This window comes from Urtica dioica, chromosome 3, assembly GCF_054948205.1.
Source record: "Urtica dioica subsp. dioica isolate 48M chromosome 3, U.dioica_male_clone48M_v1_H2, whole genome shotgun sequence".
Classification (NCBI taxonomy): domain Eukaryota; kingdom Viridiplantae; phylum Streptophyta; class Magnoliopsida; order Rosales; family Urticaceae; genus Urtica; species Urtica dioica.
Genome location: NC_142758.1, coordinates 41,623,107 through 41,648,022, shown reverse-complemented (window position 1 = coordinate 41,648,022; position 24,916 = coordinate 41,623,107). Strand labels below are relative to the sequence as shown.

Below are 24,916 nucleotides of genomic sequence, written 5' to 3'. Positions count from 1 at the left end.
AAAAAAAAAAAGGTGGTTTACTTCAACTACACAATTGAAACGCTTTTATCAAACATTCAATCAAACCAATTAGCTTAAAATTCAAAAATCACCAATTTAAACAGTTCATTATTTAAGCTAATAGATTATATATTTTTTGATCTACAACATTAAAACATAATTACAGAAACTCAAAACAAGAGAGAAAGTGAGAAACACAAAAACTAAGAGACAAAAACACATCAGTGAACAAACATCGCTTTCACACACCCTCTCTCTCTCTCTCTCTCTCTCTCTCTCTCTCTCTCTCTACTATTATTATTTCATCACACCCATCCCACCAGAAATTTCTGAGGCTCTCATTTCACTTTGCCTGATTTTTATCCTTAAATACAAAAAAAAAATTAAAAAAATAAAGTTAATCAAAATATCCTTATCTACCAGACTACCTGTGAAGTCCATGTCTTGAACCCCTAACCAAAAAAACAAAAGAAAATAAAAACATAAACAAAGTCTCTCACTTTCAATTTCTCTCTCGACTTCTACATTATCTCCCAAAAAAAATTTAAGAAAATATAAAGAAACCTAACATATTATATAAACAAATCATTTCTTCTTGTTTAGTTTGGCGATCGAAGAGAAACGATGGCTTCGATCACCACCACAGTCCAGTTACCGGTTCGCACGGCCAGATTGTCGTCGCTGTTCTCGTCTCCGACAAAGCCTCCGGCGAGACTCGTCGCGATCAAGGCGCGATCGGTCGGCTCTAGACTCCATAGCTTGGATTTCTCGCCTCTGTCCGGCAATGTCCGAGCTTCCGACAGTACGGTCGAGGTTTCGAACAGGTCGCTAGGGTTTTCCATGTGGAACCAGCGTCTGAGGCAGCGAAGCTCCGGTGATCTCTCGCCGGCGAAAGCCGCCTCCGGCGACGGGATCGAAAGTTCCGACGGGTTCGGTTTAACTCTCTCCTCTTTTTTTTTTTATTGCTTGATTTGTGAGATAAAGTCGAAGGAAAGTTGAAAGATAAGTTTTTGACTTGTGCTGTTATTTTTTGTATTTTATTTTATTTCTTCTTCCAACTTCTATAAGCTCTGTAATAACGACATGTCGTTTTATCTCTCGTTCGATTCGAAATAAAAAAACGACATTCGTTTTGCAGGTTGGTCAAGCCCGCGAAGACCTTTTTAGAGAGATTCCCATTTCTGATCACCGGTTTCTTTTTCTTCATGTGGTAAGTTGCAAAGTAAAACCCATTTCTGAACATCAATGCTGTTATTCATATAAAGTATAAACAACTTCAAATTAATGGCTGTGAATATACAGGTACTTCTTGAATGTCATATTCAATATTCTGAACAAGAAGGTGTATAACTATTTCCCATACCCATTGTAAGTCTTCTATAACTAATTGACTTTTGATGGCTAAACAATTATTCTCGAGGTTTTAATTAACTTGTCTCACAAGCAATAAGACAAGAATTTCCCATGGTTGTATCACAGCTTTGTTTCGCTTGTACATCTTCTCGTCGGAGTGGTTTACTGTCTTGTTTCTTGGTCCATTGGATTACCTAAGCGCGCTGTAAGCTTTATATTCCCAGATGTTGATATTGAAAAATAATAATTTTTTTATTTTATTTTTTGCAGTACTAATTTTTTGTTTGTTTATTAGCCAATTAACAAGGAGCTCTTGTTGATATTGACTCCGGTCGCATTCTGTCACGCTCTCGGACATGTCATGTCCAATGTCTCATTCGCCGCGGTCGCTGTGTCGTTCACTCACACAATCAAAGGTAAATTTGTGTAAATTATTTTTAGTGGGTTCTGTTTAATTCTACATGTAAATTAATTATCTTGGTTATTTGTGTTTGTTCAACAGCTCTTGAACCGTTCTTTAACGCTGCTGCTTCTCAGTTTGTTTTGGGACATCAGATTCCGCTGTCTCTTTGGCTGTCTTTGGCTCCGGTCGTGATTGGTAAACCCCTTTTTCTTTTCTTTTTTTCAATTTGCCCTTTCTTTAAAACATTTGCAGCTTCGTGATTTAGTACATCTAATTCGCTAATGATATGCATTTTTGGGTTTCAGGTGTATCAATGGCATCACTGACTGAGCTTTCTTTCAACTGGACCGGCTTCGTCAGTGCAATGATCTCGAACATTGCGTTCACGTACAGAAGTATTTATTCGAAGAAAGCAATGGTAAAGTATATTCTCAATTTTATTATGTGTCCATTGTTTAAGAACTTGATCTTTCTTTTTATTTTATTTTTACCCCCCCCTTGTCGTTTTTCATGTAATTTATTTGTTGAATTTTTTGTTTATTTCTTCAAAAAGACGGGAATGGACAGCACCAATGTCTACGCATATATTTCTATTATCGCCCTCGCGTTTTGCATCCCACCGGCTGTAATTGTAAGTTGACTTACATAATAGAAATCTAATTTTTGAGGCATTATTTTTTTTTTATCTTCTGAGGTCAAGCTTGTACACGAATAATTTCAGATGATGATCTTAATGGTAATAATTTTCAGATCGAGGGACCAAAGTTAGTGCAATATGGTTTCAAAGACGCCATTGCTAAAGTTGGACTCACCAAATTCCTGTCTGATTTATTCTGGATCGGAATGTTCTACCATCTATACAACCAGGTACGCGATTTGATCGGAATGTTCTACCATCTATAGAGAAATAATGCTCTTGAAATTCTCTTTTTTTTTTCTATTTCCTTTCTTTTCGCATTTGATCGTCTTTCGTAATGCTCATTTTCAGCTCGCTACCAATACCCTGGAACGAGTCGCGCCACTCACACATGCCGTCGGAAACGTGTTGAAGCGAGTTTTCGTTATCGGATTCTCCATTGTTGTTTTCGGTAACTACTCATCAAACTCTTCTTTGACCAACTTATGCTTTTTACTTTGATTAATTCTTTTATGCTTAAACTGGCACACTATTATTTGCAGGCAACACAATCTCGACCCAAACTGGTATTGGTACGGTGATAGCGATCGCCGGTGTTGCCATGTACTCCCTGATTAAGGCGAACATAGAAGAAGAGAAAAGGGTAAAATTTTTACTTTAGATTTTTTTTTTTTTTTCTTTTACACCAAGTTGTCTTTGTTACGATGATTTTACACAAATTTTGGACTGAGAATAATCTTATATCCCATTTTCAGAAGAAGTCATCTTCGGCTCCGGCTTCATCCTAGAGGGACTAATGATGGCTTGGAAGAACTATTTATTAGTTCATTGATTTAAAGACAGCTTTTAGTAAATCCCTGTTGAGGGGTGTTGCAATATGACATTTTTAGGAGGCAGGAATTAAAATTTTCATTGGCATGAGATTTTATTCCATTGAAATAAAATTAGGGTGAGAAAAAAAAATGCAGGCTCATGGAATCCAAGTGGTCAAACAGATATTTATCACTCCTCTTGCAATGCTTCCACTTCTGTGTGGACTACTCATATCTCTTAAACATTATTTCTGCCGAAATAAATTCAAAACCTTCTGAGCATTTTATGGTGCATCTAAAACACTTCTATGTTGAGACTATTCATTTATTATGGTGCGCTAAGAGAGAGAATAAAGGTCCGACAAAAAGGTCGAAAAGATTAGATATTGAGTGAGATTACAAGTCAACTCACTTTAATATAACTATGCTATTTAAATAAGGGATCCAAGTGCATGAACGTATATGCTTTGGTTTCTACATAGCAGGAAGGTTATAAACGTTAGTAAAATATGACAAACAAATGCCCTAGTTAAGCTGTGCCATATCCGAGGGGTCTCGATTCCAAATTTATTTTTTTGGTCATCAGAAAAAGCCTACATAATCTCTGCCCTTCTATTATTTTCTTGGAAAAAGGAAAGAAACTACTGCAAAAGGCCAAATAAATGAAGGAAAGGCGACAGTGATTAAGATCCAAGCAATCCTCGCTTGCCAATCTTGAAAAAATCGGTTATAAAAAAAAAGGTAATATACAAACACGGCAAAAAATAAATCACCGAAAAGAAGGCTGGGAATTGCTATTCCTCGACTATTTCTGGGGTTCAGATGATCTAAACCAATAAGGAAACCTACAAAATAAGAGCGAACTTTCACTGAGAAACAGTGACATTTGAACTCAAAGAATATAAGCGATGTTTTTTTGCTTATAAGTGGTAAATAGAGGTAGACAAATAATTAGATACTAACCTATCATGCATATTGTGTGCCATACTGAAGATTAAATAGCATCTCCGCACGGTTTTCTCTAATCAGTCGAACATTATACTGCTTAGCCAGGGCTTGCACACGGTTCTCGCTTTCCTGATCCAGCTCTCGAATGCAACGCCTTCTGATTTTCTTCAGCATTTCTTTTGATGGCTCAAAACCGGCATTTCCCTGCAAAAAAAATTTTAAAGCATATTTACTAACTTTTCTGCAAAGACAGAAAATCAGCGACCCGAAAACATATTGTCTTTACCATGTCGTTTAGCACGGACAGAGCTGATTTCTGATCTCGGTTGATCAGATGGGCATCGACAAGTAGCGAGTACGATGTGGCATTTGGTTTAACGCCCAAGCTTTTCATGTGATCAAACACCTTTGCAGCTTCAAACGTCTGAGAGGATCACAAGAGTACAAATATTAGCAATGCATTGGCTTCTTGTACAAACGGGAACCATGTGGCAAGGATTAAGGAATAGTCAATTCCATATCAGACCTAATTAAACTCCTGTGAAATAAAATTGGGCAGAGTAGAATAATTGCTTTAAGGAGCAATAAATATCTTAATTATCATACAAAGTAAGGTTTGCATTAGATGCAAGTAAATGACAGTGATAAAAAAAGCCAAGCCAGACACACTGCAATAATGCCCACCTTCTTTAGCTTTCCAAAAGCAGACATCAAAGCATTGTAAGAATGAATATTTGGGTTCAGCCCAAAACCAGAACTAATAGCTTCAAATGTTTGGTAGGCACGATCGAGGTCCCAAATGCCGGCACATCCTAAGATTACGCAGTTTAAAGCGGTGATGGACTTGTACGGAGGATCTGAGCGATTCAAATTCTCAAGTTGGAAATACACCTGAAAAAAGATAATATATATATATATATATATATATATATATATATTTATATATATATATAAGTCAGGGGATTCACTTTCTTGTAGACCAGCCTCATAAATCTACATGGGCTCATCTATTCCGAGATAAAATTAGAACCGCAAGAGTCAAATTATATTGCTCTCAGCGCTTAGAAACATGGCGACCATAGCGCCAATTACTAACAATCAAGAAGAAATACACACCGAATCTAGAGTCTCAAAACCCTTCTGGGAGCAAGCGACGACCAACGGATATAAAGAGGTGAACGGAGAAAATAGTTCCTCTTGTACTTCTTCGGGGGAATTGCCATGATCTGCCTCAAACTCGCGAAGGGTAACAAAAGCTCTGTGAAGATTGCCCGACGATGCGAGAGCATATATCTTCGAGAGGTAAGTTTCGGGATTAGGAGGCTTACTATCACGCAACGAGCGCCGTAAGATTGCCCATGAAGCATCAACTAGATTCAAATCGTAAGTTCTCGCAGCCGTTCCAATAGCCGATATAAGTAAACCCTCGTCCACAGAGAGGAAGGTCGGGGGTCTTGTTCTTTCTCCTCTTGCCATCCATTTGGCCATAAACTCCAGCGCCTGATATGCCAACTTGCTGTTATCTTCTTTCAAAGCAATATCGGCGATGAATTTGCACGAATTCCAGGTAGGGCAAAGGGATTTGTTCTGGACCATCGACTGATAATTTAAAGAAAAAAAAAAGATATATATTAATTTTTGTGTGCCTCAAGACCATATGATGTAAGAATTGGTTTCCGTACCTTGCACTTGTCAATTATCGAAACCAAGGCATCAAGTCTACCCTTTCTGGCACAAACTTGTACACACTCCGTAAATACCAAGACTGACAATGTACATCCGGAGTTTAACAATAAATCTAAATATCTTAAGGCATCGTCAATCTTCTCGGTCTGAAAAAGCAAGCCAAGAACCAGGTTATACGATTCTTCATCTGGTGCACAATGTTTGCCTGTTTCTAGCATCCTGAAAAAGTAAGTATGGAAGAAGGGTCACCCGCCATTCATACCCGTGTTCCATAGTGGCCAGAGCCAGAGTTATATAAACCCCTACTTAAAAAATTCACAATTCTAAGATTTCATGGGAAAGAAATCAAAATCTTCTGCACAAATGGTCAATCAAAACTCACCCATCTCAACACTAATTAATATCTCCACTAGTTTATTCCCTTTTCCATGCTTGCAGTTTGGTCAGACCAACTACTCAAACACGGTCAAATAAAAACCCTCCCATCTTATACGGTTTTCAATCACCCTCTAAAATGTAGTTTCACAAAGACATCTCAATTCTTAGCTTATAGTATCCATATTTCCCATTCACCACAGCACAATACAAAGCCCGATTCCAAGAATTCTTACACGGAAAGAAAACGAGCCTAGGACAAAAAGAAAGCTTCTTATTTTTTTATCAATCCATTTCGCAGCTCGAAACTGAATAGCGAAACCAATCGCCACTGTATCGACTTAATTCTGTAGCCTACACATTCCTAAACAAACTTTCCACATTTACATATACATAAGTTCAACACCGATATCTAATAATCACAACAAAAAGAAGTTCAAATGGTTAACATAAAAACAAACCTAACCTGTCAAGGAGTTTCAGAACAGCCTCGGTCTCTCTGTCCCTGACCATGGCCTTGAGAACAAGGTTAAACGACGCCGTATTACACTCGACGGCATAGTCCTCCATCCCCGCCAAAAGATCAAGCAACTCTCCGGCGGTGGCTCCCATCATCAGGTGAGCCCTCAAATAGCTGTTGAAGATGTTGACCTCAGGCTTGTTCGGCTTCCCAGCCTTGTCCAAAGACCGGACCCAAAGCTCGAAGAGCTGCTTCATGTCCACCCAGTTCTGAGACGCCGTCCAGTCCGCGAACACGTCCTCGAGTCCCTTCGCGTCTACGGTCCGAGCTAGGGTTTGGACTCGCGATCCCGGCGATTGGATGAGGAATCCGATCGGCATCACGGAGCCTCCTCCGGCGGAGACAGGGACTGGGCTACGCCAATTCTCGCCGTAGAGAGGACTGCCTGAGGCCGGATTTGGCGGGAGAGGACTGGCTCCCGACGGTGGAGGAGACTCGGCGACGGTGGTTTCGGTGGGCGATGGATCGGCGGAGATCGGTGCGGTGTCGGAGTTGGTTGATTCCGTCGGCGGCGACGGATCGGCGGAGATCTGGGGAGATTGGGAGAGGGAGGGGAAGGTGGTGATAGTCTTGATTGCGTTGGTGTAGGAGTTCTTTTGCTTTAGCGTCTGGATTACCGTTCGACGGAAGATTGACATTTGGGACGCCATTGGTGGAGCTCCGGGGAGAGGAATGGACTGTGACTGTAACTGTGTTAGGGTTTTTCTATTGAGTTTGGGAAATGTGAAAAGTTATTTGAGATTTATCGTTGGTAAGCATGGTCATTTCTTTTCATTGCGATCAATGATAAATTGATAAAATAAACACGTTAATCTTTAAATTTTGAAACTATTCACATATTTTCATCTCGAAAAAAATTGCCATTTTAAGTTTAATTACTTTGGTAATGCAAATAAAATACATATGTGGATCTGAAAATTATGAAACTATTCAAATATTTTCATTTGGAAAAAAAGTTGTCATTTTTACATACTTCAATAATAATAAATAAAAAAGAGTTTACTTTCAGTATCTTTCATTCCTCATTTTATCTTTAAATCATAAGTTTGCTCTATACCTCGATTCATTGGACTACTTCCTCAATATTCAAGCCTTCTGAGACAGCACTAATTTGTATCGATCTTTCATCCAAGTACATTGTTGATTTGTTTGTCAAAAACTGATGGTAATCATACGGATAATCCCTCATTGTACAAACGCACCATTAAAAGCTTTGACATTGCCTATACTTCAACAAGCTCAGTCACTTCGTAGTCAACCCCATAACTCCACATTGTTGGCCTATAAAAAGGTTTATCGGTCCTCAAAGGCACAATCACTTAAGCGCTCAGTGTGAAGCAACATTAGCTACAACAAACTTTGTGTATCACACAAGAACAAATCATATAGATATTAATTTTTACTTTATTTAATATTTGGTGATTAACAAGGAACTGGAACTACGGTGTGGTCGAACACATAATTAATCTTCTAACTAAAGGAATTCCAATAAACATGTTCCTTAAGCTTAAGGACAAACTCAATGATGTGTCATCACCGTTCCGCTTGAGGGGGCGTGTTGAAATGGAGATTTCCATTTCAACAAAGCAAGCTCATGAGGATTGTTGACCTTGAGCAAGCTATTAGGTGGTTAGAAGTTAGTTAGGTTAGCCGTCATTTAAATCATTGCGTAATCAATTCAATAAGTAAAAACAACTCAAATACAAAAAATTATGGAACTGTTAATCTTTCTCTCCAAGGTTAGAGAACTACATTGCCTCACTAATATGATTATAGAATTGTAGTGTTGCAATGACTCAAATGAATTACATTGAATGCCATGCCCGTAAATCAAATCTATTTTAAAAAAACAATTTAAATAATTTTTTTCGTTAAGACATCACATGCATAATAAAAAATATATAGACGAATTTATGTGCTTGGGTCAAACAATTTTTTATTGAGCTTGCTTGTAGAAAAGACATCACACGCATTGTTTCTACTTATTAGGCCAACTCCAATGGTACGCCAAATCACCAAATTTGGTGGGATTTGGGTTCCAATCACACGGTAAATGTTACGCTATATATAGCGTTATACACAGTGTCACGCCATATATAGCGTGGCACTGTGTACACGCCAAATGTTTTTTTTTAAGTATTTTAATTATGCATTAAACAAAAGTTTTACATATATATATACTTATATTTACCCTTATTAATATTTATATAACACCAAAACTCATAATTTGACTACAAAAACACATTAAAATAAAATTCAATAAAACTTAAAAATTTAAACATAGGTTACAAAGTCCAAATTAAACACACAAAATAAACTAAAAACAATAGCATAATTTCAAAATATATAGTAAATACATAAAAACATAATTTAAAAGCCTGAAAAATTATTTCCGGTTCCACCCAATAAATTATAATACTGAGTAAAATCTTCATTTTGATCTCCTTGAACTTGTTCTCCATTAGCTTGATCTTCTTGAGCTCGATCTTCCTGAGCTTGATCTCGTTGATAATTAGATGCTCGATATTAAGATCCATAATATTTAGAACCTCCTCCTTGTTCTTCATCTTGGGTTGTCTGTGCTCTTTTTTGCATATTTTTTTCTTTTTCTTTTTCAAGAAATACACGCATATTTGGATCGGATACAGTATCCAAATTCATAAATAAAATTTTATTCTCTTCTTTCATTTGAGCTAGCTCAATCTTTTTCTTCCGAAGTTCATTTTTTTGTCTTTGAAGCTCAATTCTATCAAAACTAGTATCTTTAATAGATCGAACAAGATTATTGTTTTTCTCCATCATTTTTTTTAATTCTTCTCCCTCTTTTTGTTGTCTCTTTGCTTTTTTTACACCCATTGGCTTTCCAGATAAATTGCAAGTACCTTCTCGATCGTTCATGTTAAGATCAAAAGAATTCATACCGGGGGTTGCCGGTGACTCGGTAGAAAATGATGAAGATGAAGGAAAATTAGGACTCGGTGACTCGGTGTTTGAGCTGCTATTAGCGAACTTCTCAATTCCTTAAAGGATGGGCCAGACATGATCGAATTTGAAGCCTTTCTTGTAATCTTTATCCTCTACCAATAACATCTTTGCTTGAGTTAACTATTACATATTGATAAGAGGATAATGTTAAAAAAGTTAGTAAGTATAAATAAAAAAAAAAATTGAGTTCATATTATCCACAAAATATATACTTACAATGTCTTGTTCCGAAGCACCGCTGGGATTCTTATTTTCAATCTGGTTAACACATCCCCTTAGTTTGGAAACAGCTTTAAGAATGGTTGCCATTCTACTTTCTAAAGATCTTCGTGGTCTAACTTTGTGGATTCCATTTGAGTGGTAATCTGCTTCAATTCTTGCCCAAAATTGATCTTTTTTTTTTTTGAAAATCCCTATGATTGGGTTTTGAGAAATATCAAGATAGATATGACACAAGTGCATATCTTCTTGAACAGTATATGTAGGACCGCGACTTGAAGTCATGTTTAGAGAAAAGAATTGAAGGATGAGTTTGTGAAAAAATGAGTTGAAGAATGAGTTTGTGATGAAATGAGTTCATGAATGTCTTATTTATATAATGAGTTGATGAACACAATGCAACGGCTTGATTTTAGATCTAGAAATTCGATGGTGTAGATTTGTTTGTTGGTTTCTGATAATGGTAAGAGACAAGACGTGAGAACACAATGCAACGGCTAGATTTTAGATCTAGAAATTCGATGGTGTAGATTTATTTGTTGGTTTCTGATAATGATAAGAGACAAGACGTGACAACACAATGCAACGGCTAGATTTTAGATCTAGAAATTCGATGGTCTAGATTTATTTGTTGGTTTCTGATGATGGTATGGATCTATTTTTTCCTCTATAAATGATGAGTTCCATACTTGAAAATTTTCATCATTTCTTCACCGTATACTTCTTATCCTCATAAAAAGATGAATTCTTAATATGGTAGTTCATCTTATATATCATCTTATGTACCATCTTCTTCTTCTTCATCATCTTCTGCTTCCGATAATGAATTTTATGAAGATCTAGAAAATAAAATCATATCTCAAATTACAGAAAACAACAATTTTATGCTAAATCGTATGCTAAATACCCAAGGTTCTCATCGCGGATCTGTTCCTGGTCATGTAGTTATTAACCATGATCGGGAACAAGCCGCTCGCAATCTCTTCAACGACTATTTTGCAGAGAATCCTCAATTCCCAGAGACGATGTTTCGACGAAGATTTCGAATGAGCAGAGCTTTATTTCTTCGTATTCATGATGCTGTGCAAATACATGACAATTACTTTGTCCAACAAAGAGATGAAGTCGGTAAACTCGGGTTGTCTAGTTTACAAAAACTAACAGCCGCATTTCGAATGCTAGCGTATGGATCACCAGCAGATTCCACCGATGAGTATATCAAAATAGGCGAGTCTACAACTTTGGTGTGCTTGAAGCGATGTTGTCGTGCCATGGTCGAGGTGTTTGGAGGCCATTATCTTCGAGCACCTGATGTTAATGACGTTGCAAGGCTACTCCGCATTAACAAGCGTCGAGGATTTCCAGGTATGTTGGGTAGTTTAGATTGTATGCATTGGAAGTGGAAAAATTGCCCAACAGCTTGGGGAGGTCAATATGCTGGACGTAGTGGATCTCCTACTATTATTCTAGAAGCAATAGCTGACTATGATCTTTGGATATGGCATGCATATTTTGGTCTACCGGGATCTAATAATGATATTAATGTGCTAGAGGCATCCCATCTTTTTGCTAATCTTGCTGAGGGTAATGCTCCACCGGCCAATTATGTCATTAATGAAAAAGAATTTAATATGTGTTATTATCTAGCTGATGGTATATACCCAAAATGGTCGACCCTTGTTCAAACTATTCACGATCCCCGTGGCCCAAAAAAAATTTGTTTGCAATGAAACAAGAAGCATGTAGAAAGGATGTGGAGCATGCATTTGGAGTATTGAAGTCAAGATTTGCAATTGTGGCCGGACCATCCCGCTTATGGAGTAAGAAAGTGTTACATGATATCATGACATCGTGTATTATTATGCATAATATGATAATATAAGATGAACGCGATGTTTGTCCAACCATTGAAGAACGAACCGAAGTCCCAAATGCAGAAGTTGAGATGGCAGACGATTAAGATGCTCGATTTCAACAATTCTTAGCTCGACACCGACAAATCAAGAATAGAGATGCTCATATTGAACTTCGAAATGCATTAATTGAGCACTTGTAGAACGAATATACTAATTCTGATAATTAGTATGAAGTAATCTGTATTTCAAATGTATGTTTTTTTTTAATTATTTAGATGTAATATGTTTTTTAAGTAATGTAATTTTTATTTCAGAATTTTATTATTTTAAATTTTTTATTTTTGTTAAACATTAGCAAGTAATATATAATTTAATCACGTAATTAAAAATAAAGACACTATAATTATTTATTTAAATATTTGTTAATAAAAAAGTGTATAGTTATAATAATATAATAATGGTGAATAATATTTTTAGTGTGAAATTTGGTGTTGTAGTTGGAGTTGAAACAAAATTTGGTGCTAAATCAACACAAAAGTTGTGTTGATTTAACACCAAATATAGTGTCATGGTTGGAGTTGGCCGTAGCCTTAGGTTGCTCATTCTTGTGCTGCATACACGAATTTGTGTGGGTGCAATAGACATGCTACATGTGTGCAAGTTTTAAATAGTTATCGTTTCCATGAAAATGCTTGAAAAATATAGCATATCTAATTATGCATAATTAAAAAAAAAAAAAAAGAGGAAATGACGGCATAAATATTTAATATTTTCGGAAACATACACTCATTTATTTTTTTTATTTTTTGCGGCAAAAATACCTAATGTTAAATTTCAGCTGCACCGCCAAACCAAGTCAGTTAAATTTGACGGAAATCCACGTGTCATCCTCAAATGAAATACGCTTTAACATATTTTTTTTCATAAAATTAACTAAAAATTAATAATATCATTTTAATAATAAAAGGTTTAATTATTATTGACTTTTACATTATAATTGGCCATTAATAATATTATTAAAATAATTTCATATCTATTTATTTAAAGTATTAAAAGCATTAATAATATTATTAAGGGTTTCTATTTATTTTTCTAAATAAATCAAGCATGAATAATATTTAAATGCTTAATTATTTTTTTAATATTAAAAAGGTTTTAAATTATATCATTATTGCTTTATTATAATATTAAAGTTATTTTTAATTAATTATTTTGTTATACGAATGATCAAATTTAACTGACTTTATTTAACGGTTTGCAATTGAAATATAATATTAAGTATTTTTGCCGCAAAAAAAAAAAAAAAAAAAAATAAGTATATGTTTTCGAAAAGTATTCCTTTACTTGAGAATGTTTAAAAACAAAAAAAACAAACAAACAAAACAACTCTTATCGATGATATACCGGCGATTTTCGCAGGTATTTCAGACAATGCTAGTAAATAATACTAATAAAACGAAGATTTACAAAAAAAAACAGAAAGGTACTCGAGAGTAAAGCAACAACAAAGAACAAAAAACAACGTGTTCCTTTTGTCAAAAGGAAACCAAAGAAAGATCTGCGATCGCAAAACAAAATATTAGAAAGAAAGAGGAATCAAATCCACAAACCTAAAAAAAGAAAAACCCTAGGCAAGCGTGTTTTTTTCAATCCCCCTTTTTTTTCTTTGGTCGTGACAAAACGACACAATACATTACGTCGTTTCTTAAAAAAAAAAGGTTTCTCAGCAGCGAAAGGCCATGATAGAAGAGAACCACCAAATGAGGATGAACGAGCCAGTTTGGGCGGCCATGGCAGAGGCGGAGCTGGTGTCGTCAAAGGAGGAGCCGCCAGAGGGACCGAGTGTGAAAGGGTTAATCCCAGTTGTCGTCCCGCCATTGGGCAACGTCATCGACGGGTTTCCCGTGCTTGTGCCCGTGCCCGTGCTCGTGCCCGCGGTGCTACAAAATTAAAAATAATACAGATTAAGATGCGCATTTTAACCTTCCTACAAGATTAAACAGTTTTTTTTTTTTTTGGTTGACTGATTTTTGGCGCATTTTTGTAAGGGTATTTTGGGTAATTTTTAATATTTAAATTTTGTTATTTCTAAACCATGGTTAAGCGTTTTGGAAGAGATTTCTATTAAAATTAACCTTAGTAGAGAATTTGATGGGTTAAAGGGTTCACCTGATATTCCATCTCTACAACTACCAACAGAGACAGACATCAACATTGAATAAGGGCCTGAGATAAGCTCTCAATACTCTTTAAAAAGAAAAAAGTGCATTTTGACTGTTTTTTTTACTTTTTGGCACCAAACTAGCTCATATGGTAATGTCGGGAAAATTATCACAGTAAAAAATAAAACAAACGGTGTGTATTCTTTTAATGGAAACTATATTTTGAATGTCTGTAACCAAGATTTTGACTTTTGGGGTTAAAAAGACCTAAATTTTCTCAATAATAAAGTCGGGAAAATGGTCGCAGTAAAAAAATATAAATAAAAAAAAGCATATGGTGTTGCGTTCTTTTCATGGAAACTATATTTTGACTTTTGCGGTTAAAAGATCTAAATTTTCTCGATAATAAAGTCGGGAAAATGGTCGCAGTAAAAAACAAAGGAAAAAAAAAAAGAGCATATGGTGTTGTGTTCTTTTCATGGAAACTATATATTGAATGTCTGTAATCAAGCTAGGGTACAAAGATCTAATTTTACCTAATGCTAGATTGTGATAAACTAAACACCTCAGTAGCTACAATATATCAACAGTACCAGAAAATAATATACCACATTTTAGGCAGAAAGATTTATCGCAAGGTACAAAAACTAAGCCCCTATTTGATTAACTTTTCTATTTTTGTTTTCTGTTTTCTGATTCTAAATTCTAGAAAACAGTTTTAAAAAAACTGTTTGGTTATAAATTCAAAAAACAGATTTAGAATCATGTTTATGTTTTCTTTGAAATTTGTTTAAAAAACAGAAAACAATGAAAAGTTGTTTTCTGTTTTATCTCTATACAATTGAATGGAAAACATAACCAAACAACATTTAAAATATTCTGAAACGTAATTTTAAATCAGTTTTTTAAATTTAAAAATTAGAATCAGAAAACAGAATTTAAAAACAGAAAACGAGTTTAGAAAACTAAAACAAACGGCCCCACTGTCATAAACGCTGATAAAATGGTCATACTCATCATAACTCATAAGTCACAAATGCCAGACAAATCCACCTTCAAAATAATGATTTTTATTTTTTAAAAAGTCACAAACTTTACCTCGCAGATGAAGGGTACACGCAAGTTGAACTCATGCCTGCAAAAAAAAAAAAAAAAAAAAAAAAAAAAAAAAAAAAAAAAAAAAAAAACCCCAGCTATGAAAAAAATAATAATAATTGGAAACACATTTCTTTTAATGTAGCGCGTGTTGTCACGTACCAGAAGGAGGAGAGGATGTGAGAGTGGCGGTGCCTGAGAAGTCGCAGGTGGCATTGGCGGCGCTGTTTCTCTGGTAATAGCTGTTGGCGGCGTAGCTGCAGTGGTCTTTGACGGTGTCGGGTGTGAAGCACGCGCCTTTCTGGTGAATGGGCGAGCAATCCGCTCCCGATCCACACGCGTAGTCTATCGTCTTCTGAAGGGCCTTTTCGTCCATCCCTTCTTTACACACACAGTATGAACCGCCTATACATACATATATACATACACACATTTTATCAGAGAAAGAAGAAGGAGAGAGAGAGAGAGAGAGAGAGAGCTTACTGGAACAGCCAGCGAGAGCCAAGAAAACAAGCGTGTAGAGTAGAGCCGCCATGGTTGGTCGGTGTGAGATATAGCAAGAGCTTTTTAGAGAGAGAGAGGAAGGGAAAGTTGGGAATATTGAATGGAAGTGGCGAGAGAGTGTGAGAGAGAATAAAAAAAAAGGTAGAGAGAGAGAGAGTGTAAGTGAGTGACAGATTTTAAATAGTTTATTTTATATATAAATGCAAATTGCAAACAACAGTACAACTGTACAAGTACAAGCTCCGTTTAGTGGTTTTCAAACGGTTCTAAACTGTTGATAAACTCGAGAGTTTGATTAATAATTAACCCATCATGGGTCAGACTCTACAGAGGATGTTCACCTCTTCCAATGAAGGTAATTTTTTCTGATATAAAGATAAATTTTGGCGGTCGGAACGGAATTCGAACACACTAAAAAATGTTTTTCCCATCCTTACTACAAAATAAGTATAATTTTAGAGAAACTAGTAAAACCCTCTCACATAACACATATCTGAATAAGTCTACACCAATATATCCACATAAAAAGACTAAATTGTCCTTATTTATATGTTTTCGACCAATTTTGTTTAAAATCAACCATTTTTTTAAATTTCGACCAATTTCGACATTTCTCGACAATTTTATCAAATATTAGCCAACTTTACTAGATTTTCGAACAATTTACAAATTTTGGTCGAAAACAAAAAAAATTATAGGGTAATCTAGCAATGTAACCAATTTCAAACATGGTTTTAAGAATGTAGCCAACGTTTAATAAATTTTGTAATTTAGCTATTTACAGAAATAAACAGTTAGAAAATAATCTAGTCTACGTTGCTGCGTTGCTAGCAAAATTACACAGAATGTACCACTTGAAACGTTTATATTGTAATCTAACCAACGTTTCATTTAAGTTTTAAATATAGCCACAAATGATGACGTGGTTTTATTAGTCATTTAACAAATTACTACACTAACCATTATTAAAATCGGTTGAACATAAACATATAACCAACGTTTTGATCGCAGCCATATAATGAAGTTTTAATACACGTTAACTTGATTTATTCCATAATATTTTCTTTCTTTTTTTGTAGTCCAATTAGTTGCGATATCAAGTGTTTTTGAGTCAATTTCAATTAATTTCCGTTTATTCTACACACGATATCAGACGTTAGAAGAGAAACTTTCGATAATTGAGAAGAAAGAGAAAGTGAGATAGTTATTTTTGCACGGTTACCTATTATATTTTTGCACGGTTACTTATAATATTTTTGTATTAATTTTGATGATGAATTGCCTTTTAATTTTTTGTTTTGATCGCAGCCAAATAATGCAGCTTTAATACATGTTAACTTGATCTCCTTTATTCCATATTTTTTTTTGTAGTCCAATTAGTTGCGATATCAAGTTTTCTTAGGTTAATTTCAGTTAATTTTCGTTTATTTTACACGCGATAAGTTTTAGCTGGCTGAAACATTGGCTAGTAGTTGGTTTCTATGATTTATGTTACATAAGGGTATTTTTGATATTTTCTAACCGTTTATTTTTGTAAATGGCTATATTACAAAATTTACCAAACGTTAGCTACATCATTAAAACCATGTCTGAAATTTGTTACGTCGCTAGATTAGAAAAATTAGTCGGACTAAGCCACTTGAAGTGTTGATAAATTTACCAGTTGTTAGTTATGTGCTCATCCCGACTTTGACAAAATCGATGGGCAATGACGCAGTTGGGGGATAAGAGACGAAAATAAAACTCATCCAAATTGAATTATAGGTGAAAATCGGTAACTATAATAACATATAAAAAAAAAACCCATCAAACTTGAAGCTCAAAGTGATATGATCCTTACCAACAAATGTGATAAGACCCAATAACAATGATTGAGAAAACAGGCCAAGATATGCAAATGATAATAATGTCTAGACTTGACTCAATATCTAAAGAGATTATTGAATATATGACGTCACACCAAGATACTCAAGAACAATGCTCAAGAATCAAGATGATAAGTCAAGTTGTTAAACGTCACAAGATAAACTTGATAAGTCAAGTTGTTAAACGTCACAAGATAAACTTGATAAGTTCAAAAAATCTTCTCAAGAACAAAGAAAGACAAAAATTCACAATATTCCATTGAAAATGATTGTTATATGAATACAATCACCAAAATACAATTTTTATAGCCTTAACAACAAGTTAACTCCAACAACTCTAAAAGAGCATTAAATGCAAATAACTCTCCAGCTTTATAACTTTGAAACCAAAAGGTTAAGCATTAAAACACACTAAAGACATATTAGACAACACACTAAATGAGTATAAGCACCCCAAAAAGTACAACAATTCTGAGTGCTTATTAGAGGATAGTGAACGGCCTCATTTATCACTCAATTGATGACTCCAATGCATTTTGATTGCTCTTCTAGAAACTTAATCATTATAATTAGGCTCTTTTGTATTTGATTTGCACCAACTTTGGACACAAATGAGCCAACTCGTTGAATCAACTCATTTAGACACTCTTTGAATTGTTTGACCCTAATTCTTGTGAGAGGCCGACTTGTCAAACTTATTGGATCTCTTGACGTTGTCATTGAGTCGATGCAGATCCACTTGCATCCATTTCAGGTCCTAGATTTGCATCACAAAGTACAAACTAAGAAAAACTAATTTAATGAGAAAAATTACAAGAATTATATTTTTAAAGTGTAATACTTGTTTTGAAATAGTGATTTGTATTAAATCCTTTCTTTCAAATAGTAAACAATTATCAGAGATTTTTTTTTCTTCTTTTAAACAAAAATGTAAAACAATATCATTTTAAAAGGAGATTCAACACTACATCACAAACACCTCTATTTATGAAAGATTTTGATTATGATTATTAGTAAATGATTTTAAAGACGTTTTAATATAAAATAAAATGTTTTAGATAACTTATTGCATAATCAACTATATCATCTCATAAGATTTTCTATATATACATTGCAAAAATCATATCTTGGAGGGATTGAAGAGTTATGGTAAAAACCATTCATATAAAAGTGATTGTGAACAAATTGCGAACTACTTCCTGACCAGTTGTTGACTAGATACGAACTACATCCGTACCAGATATCTAGTACATTTCAACGAGATAAATAAATAAAGGAAAAATGGTACGAAGTTGTAGCGACTCGAAATTTAAGCTTAATGTCGTAAATTAAGTTAATCAAAGGACGAGAAAATTATGTAAATTAATTTTCTAAGAAGTATTTCCAGTATTTTTGGATTTGAAATATATTAAGGTAAGGAGAAATCTCGGAATAAAATAAAGGGTTTATCGAGTTCGTTTCGTATAATAAATTATTTTCCGAGGAGATATTCCGGAATTTAATTTAAGAAAATAAATTCTCAAGGACGAGAATTAATTCCGAGAAACCTTGAATATATTTGAATTAATCGAGAACGAACGAGAAAATTCTCGGTTTGAAACATATAATTAAAAGTGCAATCGGTTACGGACTTAATTATATAATTAGGCGATGAAGGATATAACTGTAACAATTTTCAGGACCTATTTGAAGAGAATTTATAAAGAAGGGCGGAGTTGTAATTCTCGAAGATATGCTCTCTTGGTCTTATCTCTTGCCTTATCTTCATCCACTCATTTTATGCCACGTCAAGATTACCACTTACCTTAAGGAATCATCTTCTTTATTTGTGATTATCACTTGGCCGACCAAAGAAGCCACCAAACCAGGAAAAAAAAACGAGAAAAAAAGAAGAGAACGGGGAAGAAGAAGAAAGAAGAAAATCGGGAGAGAAAAAGAAGTAACCGAGAGAGAGAGGGAGCGGGAGATCAGAGACTGAGAAAGAGAGAAACAATGAGATAGAGAGTGAGATACATTGGGCGGGAGGAAGAAGAGACCAGCGAGGAGATCAGAGCTCGCGCTCTCCGTGGTTGCGCGCGCCGTGGGTCAGCCGAGAGAAAGAGATTCTCGCCGGAGGTTTGTCCTTATTTTGAGGGTATTTCGAAATCAAAGTTTGGGGCTTTTCTTTTCCCGGTTGTGGTCGGATTTTTGGAAAAGAAGAAGAGGCAGCAAGGTCACAATCATTTAAGGTAATTTCGAAATTCTTCTTCATCTTTTGCCCGAAATTGAAGAACAATTTCTAGGATGAACTGAAATTTGAAATTCGAATTTTTGGGGGTTTTGTTCGTTCACAGTTTCCGGCCGAATTGCTCGAGGAAGAGACAGAGGGCGAGAACCTCGCCGGTGTTCGTCAATACCCGGAGGTAAGGGAAACCTCATATCTCCCTTAGGTCATAAAATTTGGAATTTTAATTTCGGAAATTTGGGTGCGAGTGGTCCGATCGATGTTAGGTTTTGCTGCGTGTTGGTTTCAAACTTCTGGATGGTTAGGTTTCTAATTTTTGAGTTTGAGTTTCAGAAATTTTAGGGGTTGAGTGTTTCATCGAGGTATTGGACAAATGTTCTGAATTAATGGATTATCTCGTGTCACAGGTTCGGAGTTGATGCTTCTACGCGGAAGCATTGGACTCGTTGTGATATGGAGATTATAAGTAAATGACTCATTTATATGTTCCGGGTCGAGTTTATTATCGAGAATGTCTGGAAATTTCTTTGGGTTGTATTTGGATTTAATTTTTGAGCTAAGGAAATTTCTTTGGGTTGTATTTGGATTTAATTTTTGAGCTAAGTGAGAATTTGAGAATTACTGTGAGAACTCAGAATTGACACTCGTTGAGCTCAGATACGTAATAATTCAAAAGTTGGTTATGTTGTACGACCATATTAATTCCCGAATTGTTGTTGAACGGGTTTTGTTGGATTTCAAGAAATTAAGCAGAAATGTATTTGAGACTTGTTTATGAGTTTTTGGATTAAAACTCGACATTAGTTTGATGTTTGATTTCTCGGTTTTCGTTATAGAAATGAGATTAGATTCGTTCAAAGGAGAACGAACTTGCTTATTAGAATTATTTCTCGGTTTTGAGATTGATCGTGGTTTTTCGATCAAGTTTACACGTGCTCGTATCGTTTGAAGTTTTGTTCCGAGGATATGTCTTTGGGTTCTACGATTCTTTTAAATCGCACGTTTAAGTTTGAGTATTGTGGATTACTCGTAGAATTCTGATTCAGGATCGGTTTGATTGACCGTGATAGGACTCAAGACTGAAAGTCGTTTAGAGGGTTCACGGAGTAAGTGAACGTCTGGATTCTCGATTTTAGTGAACGTTCAGGTTCACAGGACGAGCGAACGTCTTGTGGAAGAGCGACATAGACACTTACTCTCGAGGTAGGTTATTATAACCCTTATCTCCTGATTTTATGGTTTGGCCTCAAGTATATATTATTTTCGAAATGAAAATGTTTGTGAACGTGCCACGTAACCTAGAACCGTTTTTAGAAAATGTGGCGGAACTTCAATTCGGTATATCCGATTATGAAGTTGAGAATATTTTCGATATTATACATATATCCTGTATTTACGAAAGGAAATGTTTCGTATATCCTGGACAAGCCGGTTTCACACACACATGTATACGGTGCGGAGAGTGCATCTTGCTCTGATCAGAGGACTGCCACGGGTTAAGTTGGCAGGCGGCTCAGGAGATAGTACACGTTTTAGAAGTATCTAGGACACATTTAAATTTTTGTCATTTATATTTCTGCAATTTACATTTCTGCAAGGTATACTTGTACGTGTATGGTGATTTATACGTGACAAGAATATTATTATTATACGGTAAGTATTATTTTCGAAAATCTTTTTAAAAATCAAACCATTACTATAGCACCTACTGAGCCTCAGGCTCACCCTTATTTCCTCAAATTTTTCTTATAATCAGGATGTGAGAAGGAGAAGGGTTAGAAAGACCTCGGGATTAAGTGTGGTCGAGAGTTTGAAGGTGGTCGCTGGATAGACTATCAAGTGTCGAAGGTTGGTTTTAATTTTCGTTTTCTTTCTTTTATCTTTGGACTTGTAAAGTAATTAACTGAGTATGCACCGTGGGTTAGTTATGTAAAGTTTATTAGTTTATTTTGTATTCAATAATCACACCCCACCTTTCCCGGGGCGTGACAGAAGTAGCCAATTCAAACTATGACTTTTTGCAAAATAGCCACAGTTTCATTAGTTATAGCAAAATAGCCAATTGAGAGTACTATAACTTTTAATCCTGTCTCGATTAATTTTAATCTAGTCTTCATAAAACTTATATTTTGTCTTTATAGTTCGTTGGGATTAAATTTAATCCAGCCTAGATTAATCTTACTTGGGTTAGTTTTCTTATAGTTGGCAAACGATGGCTATTTTGCAAAAGCTTAAGTTTTATTTGGCTATATAGCCGCTTGATCCATAAATAAATCCTTTTTCTTTTAGGAGTATTTATTAAAAATAAAATGAAAGATACACTTTCTGAATTTTTTAACAATATTGCGATTAAAATATCAATTATCTATGTTTTCACACTTATTTATCAAAACTATCTTTAGAAGCTTGCATAGCTTATGTAGTAAGCAATCAAGTTATTAAGAAAAGTTAAATATAAAATTAAGTAGTTCTCGGATTTTGGTTTGGCGACAAACTTTATATTACATTTATAATTTATTAATTCGTAAAGATTATTAATTGCATTGATAGTTTATCAATTCACTAAGAAATAATCATTTAATAAGATTATAGAAAAAAAAAGTAATAATCAAGTTTTAGATTTAGTGCCATATTAGGTCCTCTCTTCTACCTTTAACGAGCATTAGGAGGGAACAATTAACCAGGATGGTTATGGGCATGCTTAATCTTTTCTTCGATGTAGATTTGGGCTTTCGGCCCCGTCATATAAACAAGACACGAAATATATGATTTATCGAGTGCGAAGAGATTTTACTGACGCTCGCTAAGACATTCAACATAATTTCAAGTGAAAAATATGAGGCGGTGGGGACTAAGTTTTTCTCTTGAGTTTGAGAGCTAGTGAGTTTTTTATTTTGAGGGGTGAAATTGGTTGTGTTTTTCCTTGATGAGAAATCAATAACATCAAAATGGTGTGTGAGGATTGTCGTTATAGATCTCTGGTCCTGATTCGTGCGTCTAAAGACATTAGGGTCCATCTAGGCAAAGGCCTAAATATGAGGGCCCTCTTGGTTACTCGAGTGAATGTCTTTTGCAAATAGGTTTTGGAAAAATCCATTTTGACGGATAAAAATATCGCAAGGCAAGCATTCTAGCGAGACGACGAGACCTTTGTTATGAAAAGCAAAGAGGCGTAGATCGGATGACTAGCAAGACGAGGAGATCGCATGATTAGCGAATGGAAAGGAATCTTCAATATAATTTGATATCATTCAGGGGAAGGCGAGAGACCTTGTGCAAAGGTCTCTTCCTTGTTCGAAGAATGGAGTCCTTGTCAATAAAGAGAGTCTATTTTGGTCAAGTGGCGTCGGCTCGCCTTTGCTTGGCGAAAAGACTAGCATGCATCGTTTTTCAAGAGTGAACGAGGGTCTTGTCCTCGATCGACCAATGGTGATTGATCGATCTTTGTTAAAAAAGTGAGTCGCTTTCGATCAAGCGAGTAACAATTCATCTGTTCTTGGCAAGAGGGACTTTGGCCTTCACTTTGGGAGACAACGAGAAATGGCAAATCGGCGAATGAACGTCTGTTTTCGAGAGAGAACGTACATCACAACAAACGAGCGTCTATTCATTTGTGAGAGAGTGTCTATTTTGGAGAGCGAACAAGGGTCTTCAATGAATGAACGAGGGTCTTCACCAAACGAGCGAGAGGGTCTCCAACGAACAAACAAGCAAACGAATGAGGGAGGATGAGCACAAAGCAAGTGTATAAATGCGAGGAGCGATGAGATTTTGGGCCCGATTTGGAGAAGTGGGCTTGTCCAATCAATATAGACTTGGACTTTACTTTGTATTTTGGACGTCATTTTTATATTAGATGTCATTTTTCACTCGTTAAAAACAACGGTATTATAATATCAAATTTGTCGTTCTCATTACTTGAGCTACCCTACATATCCACAACATTGTTATTCCATTCATGTTTAAGCCACATTAACATTGGCAACATTATTTTATATTTCATATTTTCCATTGTGTCTTTGTTGTGATACGGTGGTCCAAATGCTCCCTTTGGAGGCATGGGAAAAAAAAACTTTCAGAACCCAGAACAACAACACTTTACTACTCCATGAATTAAAAGTGATACAAAGCAACCACAGGATTCCTCAGGAGAAAGAAGTATTCTTCCAAATGTTCTTTATGTTCAATATCATTTTCGTCTTTTTCTTTTTGATGCACCAATATCATATATTTTACTTGCAAATGTTTTGCTTTACTGACCCACGTACACAACCAAAAGGACACCTTTTTTTTTCTTCTACCATATACTTTTCCCATATTTTATATATTTATACCTTACTTTATGCTCCTTATCAATGATGATTGTAATAATTAGTGAAACAATTATGCCTACGCATATATATTCTAAAGCTTGCTTACCATTAAATTGCTTGGTTTATATGTTGAAGAATCTAGCCATATTGTGCCATAAATGTCTACATTATACCTTCTCTAAACGCAGACGTATTGGCTCCATGTTTTCTTTCTTCCTTATAATCTTTTATTATCCTATTCCTGTTTTTTGCATTAACTACAATTTTACGTTGTGAGCTTTTTTGAGTCACCACGTTTCCCGTGGTGGGTTGGGAATAATTTGGTTAGAGTTTGTGAGGAATAAGCATTTCGTTTCTCACACTTAATAATTAATAATAATTGATTTGTATTAAGAGCAAGACAATGGTTTAAAATATTTCCTTTTATTTTTCTCCACCTAATAATTTTTTCCTGGGAAAATTTTGACCACCATAAAAGTCATTTAAGCCTAATCTAGAAATTCTAGGACTTGTCTTAAACTCCCAGCTCTAATAATTCAAACTCCATGGTTTATATTAAATTATTAGGGACCATAAATGGATTTTGAAAAGAAAAGAAAACTTGAATTTAGAAACTTGAAAGATGGATTAGTTGAATCACGAGGCAGATATTAATAGAATCTGGTAATGGTGAGTCTAAAGTAAAATACAAGGTTTATACTTAATAGAAATGTAGCCCAACTTAACAAATATTGGCCCCTATTATATTTATTTTGACATAAACCGTGTTTAAGAGCTTGACACCTTTAGCTTTTTAGTCCAACTTTCTATCATTTTCTAAGAAGTTTGTACAAATTACGCGATGCAATTTTTATAATAAAATAATCAATTTATGTGAAAAGTCATTATCAAATCAATTGTATTTTTCTAAACAAGTCAATTCATTGAGATGAAAAATGGATAATATTTGAAAACATGTA

General features: G+C 35.1%; 4 protein-coding genes and 1 pseudogene across 5 annotated transcripts; 2 read left to right on the top strand and 3 right to left on the bottom strand.

The window, feature by feature from the left end:
• Positions 1 to 314: 314 nt before the first annotated feature.
• LOC149402848 (triose phosphate/phosphate translocator, chloroplastic-like) lies at positions 315 to 3,487 on the top strand. 2 transcript variants are annotated; one of them, XM_089608770.1, is made up of 12 exons: positions 315 to 929; positions 1,139 to 1,210; positions 1,303 to 1,368; positions 1,480 to 1,558; positions 1,649 to 1,769; positions 1,856 to 1,951; positions 2,062 to 2,174; positions 2,310 to 2,387; positions 2,507 to 2,623; positions 2,745 to 2,844; positions 2,936 to 3,036; positions 3,152 to 3,487. In XM_089608770.1, exons 1-12 carry the CDS (start codon positions 625 to 627, stop codon positions 3,179 to 3,181), a joined length of 1,278 nt encoding a protein of 425 aa, XP_089464896.1. In that variant the 5' UTR covers positions 315 to 624; the 3' UTR covers positions 3,182 to 3,487. The 2 variants fall into 2 exon arrangements, with proteins under 2 accessions (XP_089464896.1, XP_089464895.1); XM_089608769.1 differs by having other exon boundaries at positions 318 to 929; positions 3,149 to 3,487.
• Positions 3,488 to 3,868: 381 nt separating this feature from the next.
• Positions 3,869 to 7,478, bottom strand: LOC149402847 (Tetratricopeptide repeat (TPR)-like superfamily protein). Its single transcript, XM_089608768.1, has 7 exons — positions 6,681 to 7,478; positions 5,836 to 6,058; positions 5,270 to 5,752; positions 4,838 to 5,044; positions 4,440 to 4,577; positions 4,169 to 4,357; positions 3,869 to 4,050 (listed from the first exon to the last, which is right to left on the bottom strand). Exons 1-6 carry the CDS (start codon positions 7,382 to 7,384, stop codon positions 4,172 to 4,174), a joined length of 1,941 nt encoding a protein of 646 aa, XP_089464894.1. The 5' UTR covers positions 7,385 to 7,478; the 3' UTR covers positions 3,869 to 4,050; positions 4,169 to 4,171.
• A 1,626-nt stretch (positions 7,479 to 9,104) lies between these two features.
• On the bottom strand, positions 9,105 to 10,223 carry LOC149402846 (uncharacterized; annotated as a pseudogene).
• A 2,993-nt stretch (positions 10,224 to 13,216) lies between these two features.
• LOC149402845 (PLASMODESMATA CALLOSE-BINDING PROTEIN 2-like) lies at positions 13,217 to 15,724 on the bottom strand. Its single transcript, XM_089608186.1, has 4 exons — positions 15,535 to 15,724; positions 15,214 to 15,456; positions 15,055 to 15,091; positions 13,217 to 13,734 (listed from the first exon to the last, which is right to left on the bottom strand). Exons 1-4 carry the CDS (start codon positions 15,584 to 15,586, stop codon positions 13,518 to 13,520), a joined length of 549 nt encoding a protein of 182 aa, XP_089464312.1. The 5' UTR covers positions 15,587 to 15,724; the 3' UTR covers positions 13,217 to 13,517.
• A 143-nt stretch (positions 15,725 to 15,867) lies between these two features.
• Positions 15,868 to 20,808, top strand: LOC149402844 (uncharacterized). Its single transcript, XM_089608543.1, has 6 exons — positions 15,868 to 15,910; positions 19,430 to 19,485; positions 19,527 to 19,648; positions 19,754 to 19,822; positions 20,052 to 20,110; positions 20,715 to 20,808. The coding sequence occupies exons 1-6, from the start codon at positions 15,868 to 15,870 to the stop codon at positions 20,756 to 20,758; spliced, it is 393 nt and encodes a 130-aa protein (XP_089464669.1). The 3' UTR covers positions 20,759 to 20,808.
• Positions 20,809 to 24,916: the final 4,108 nt, after the last annotated feature.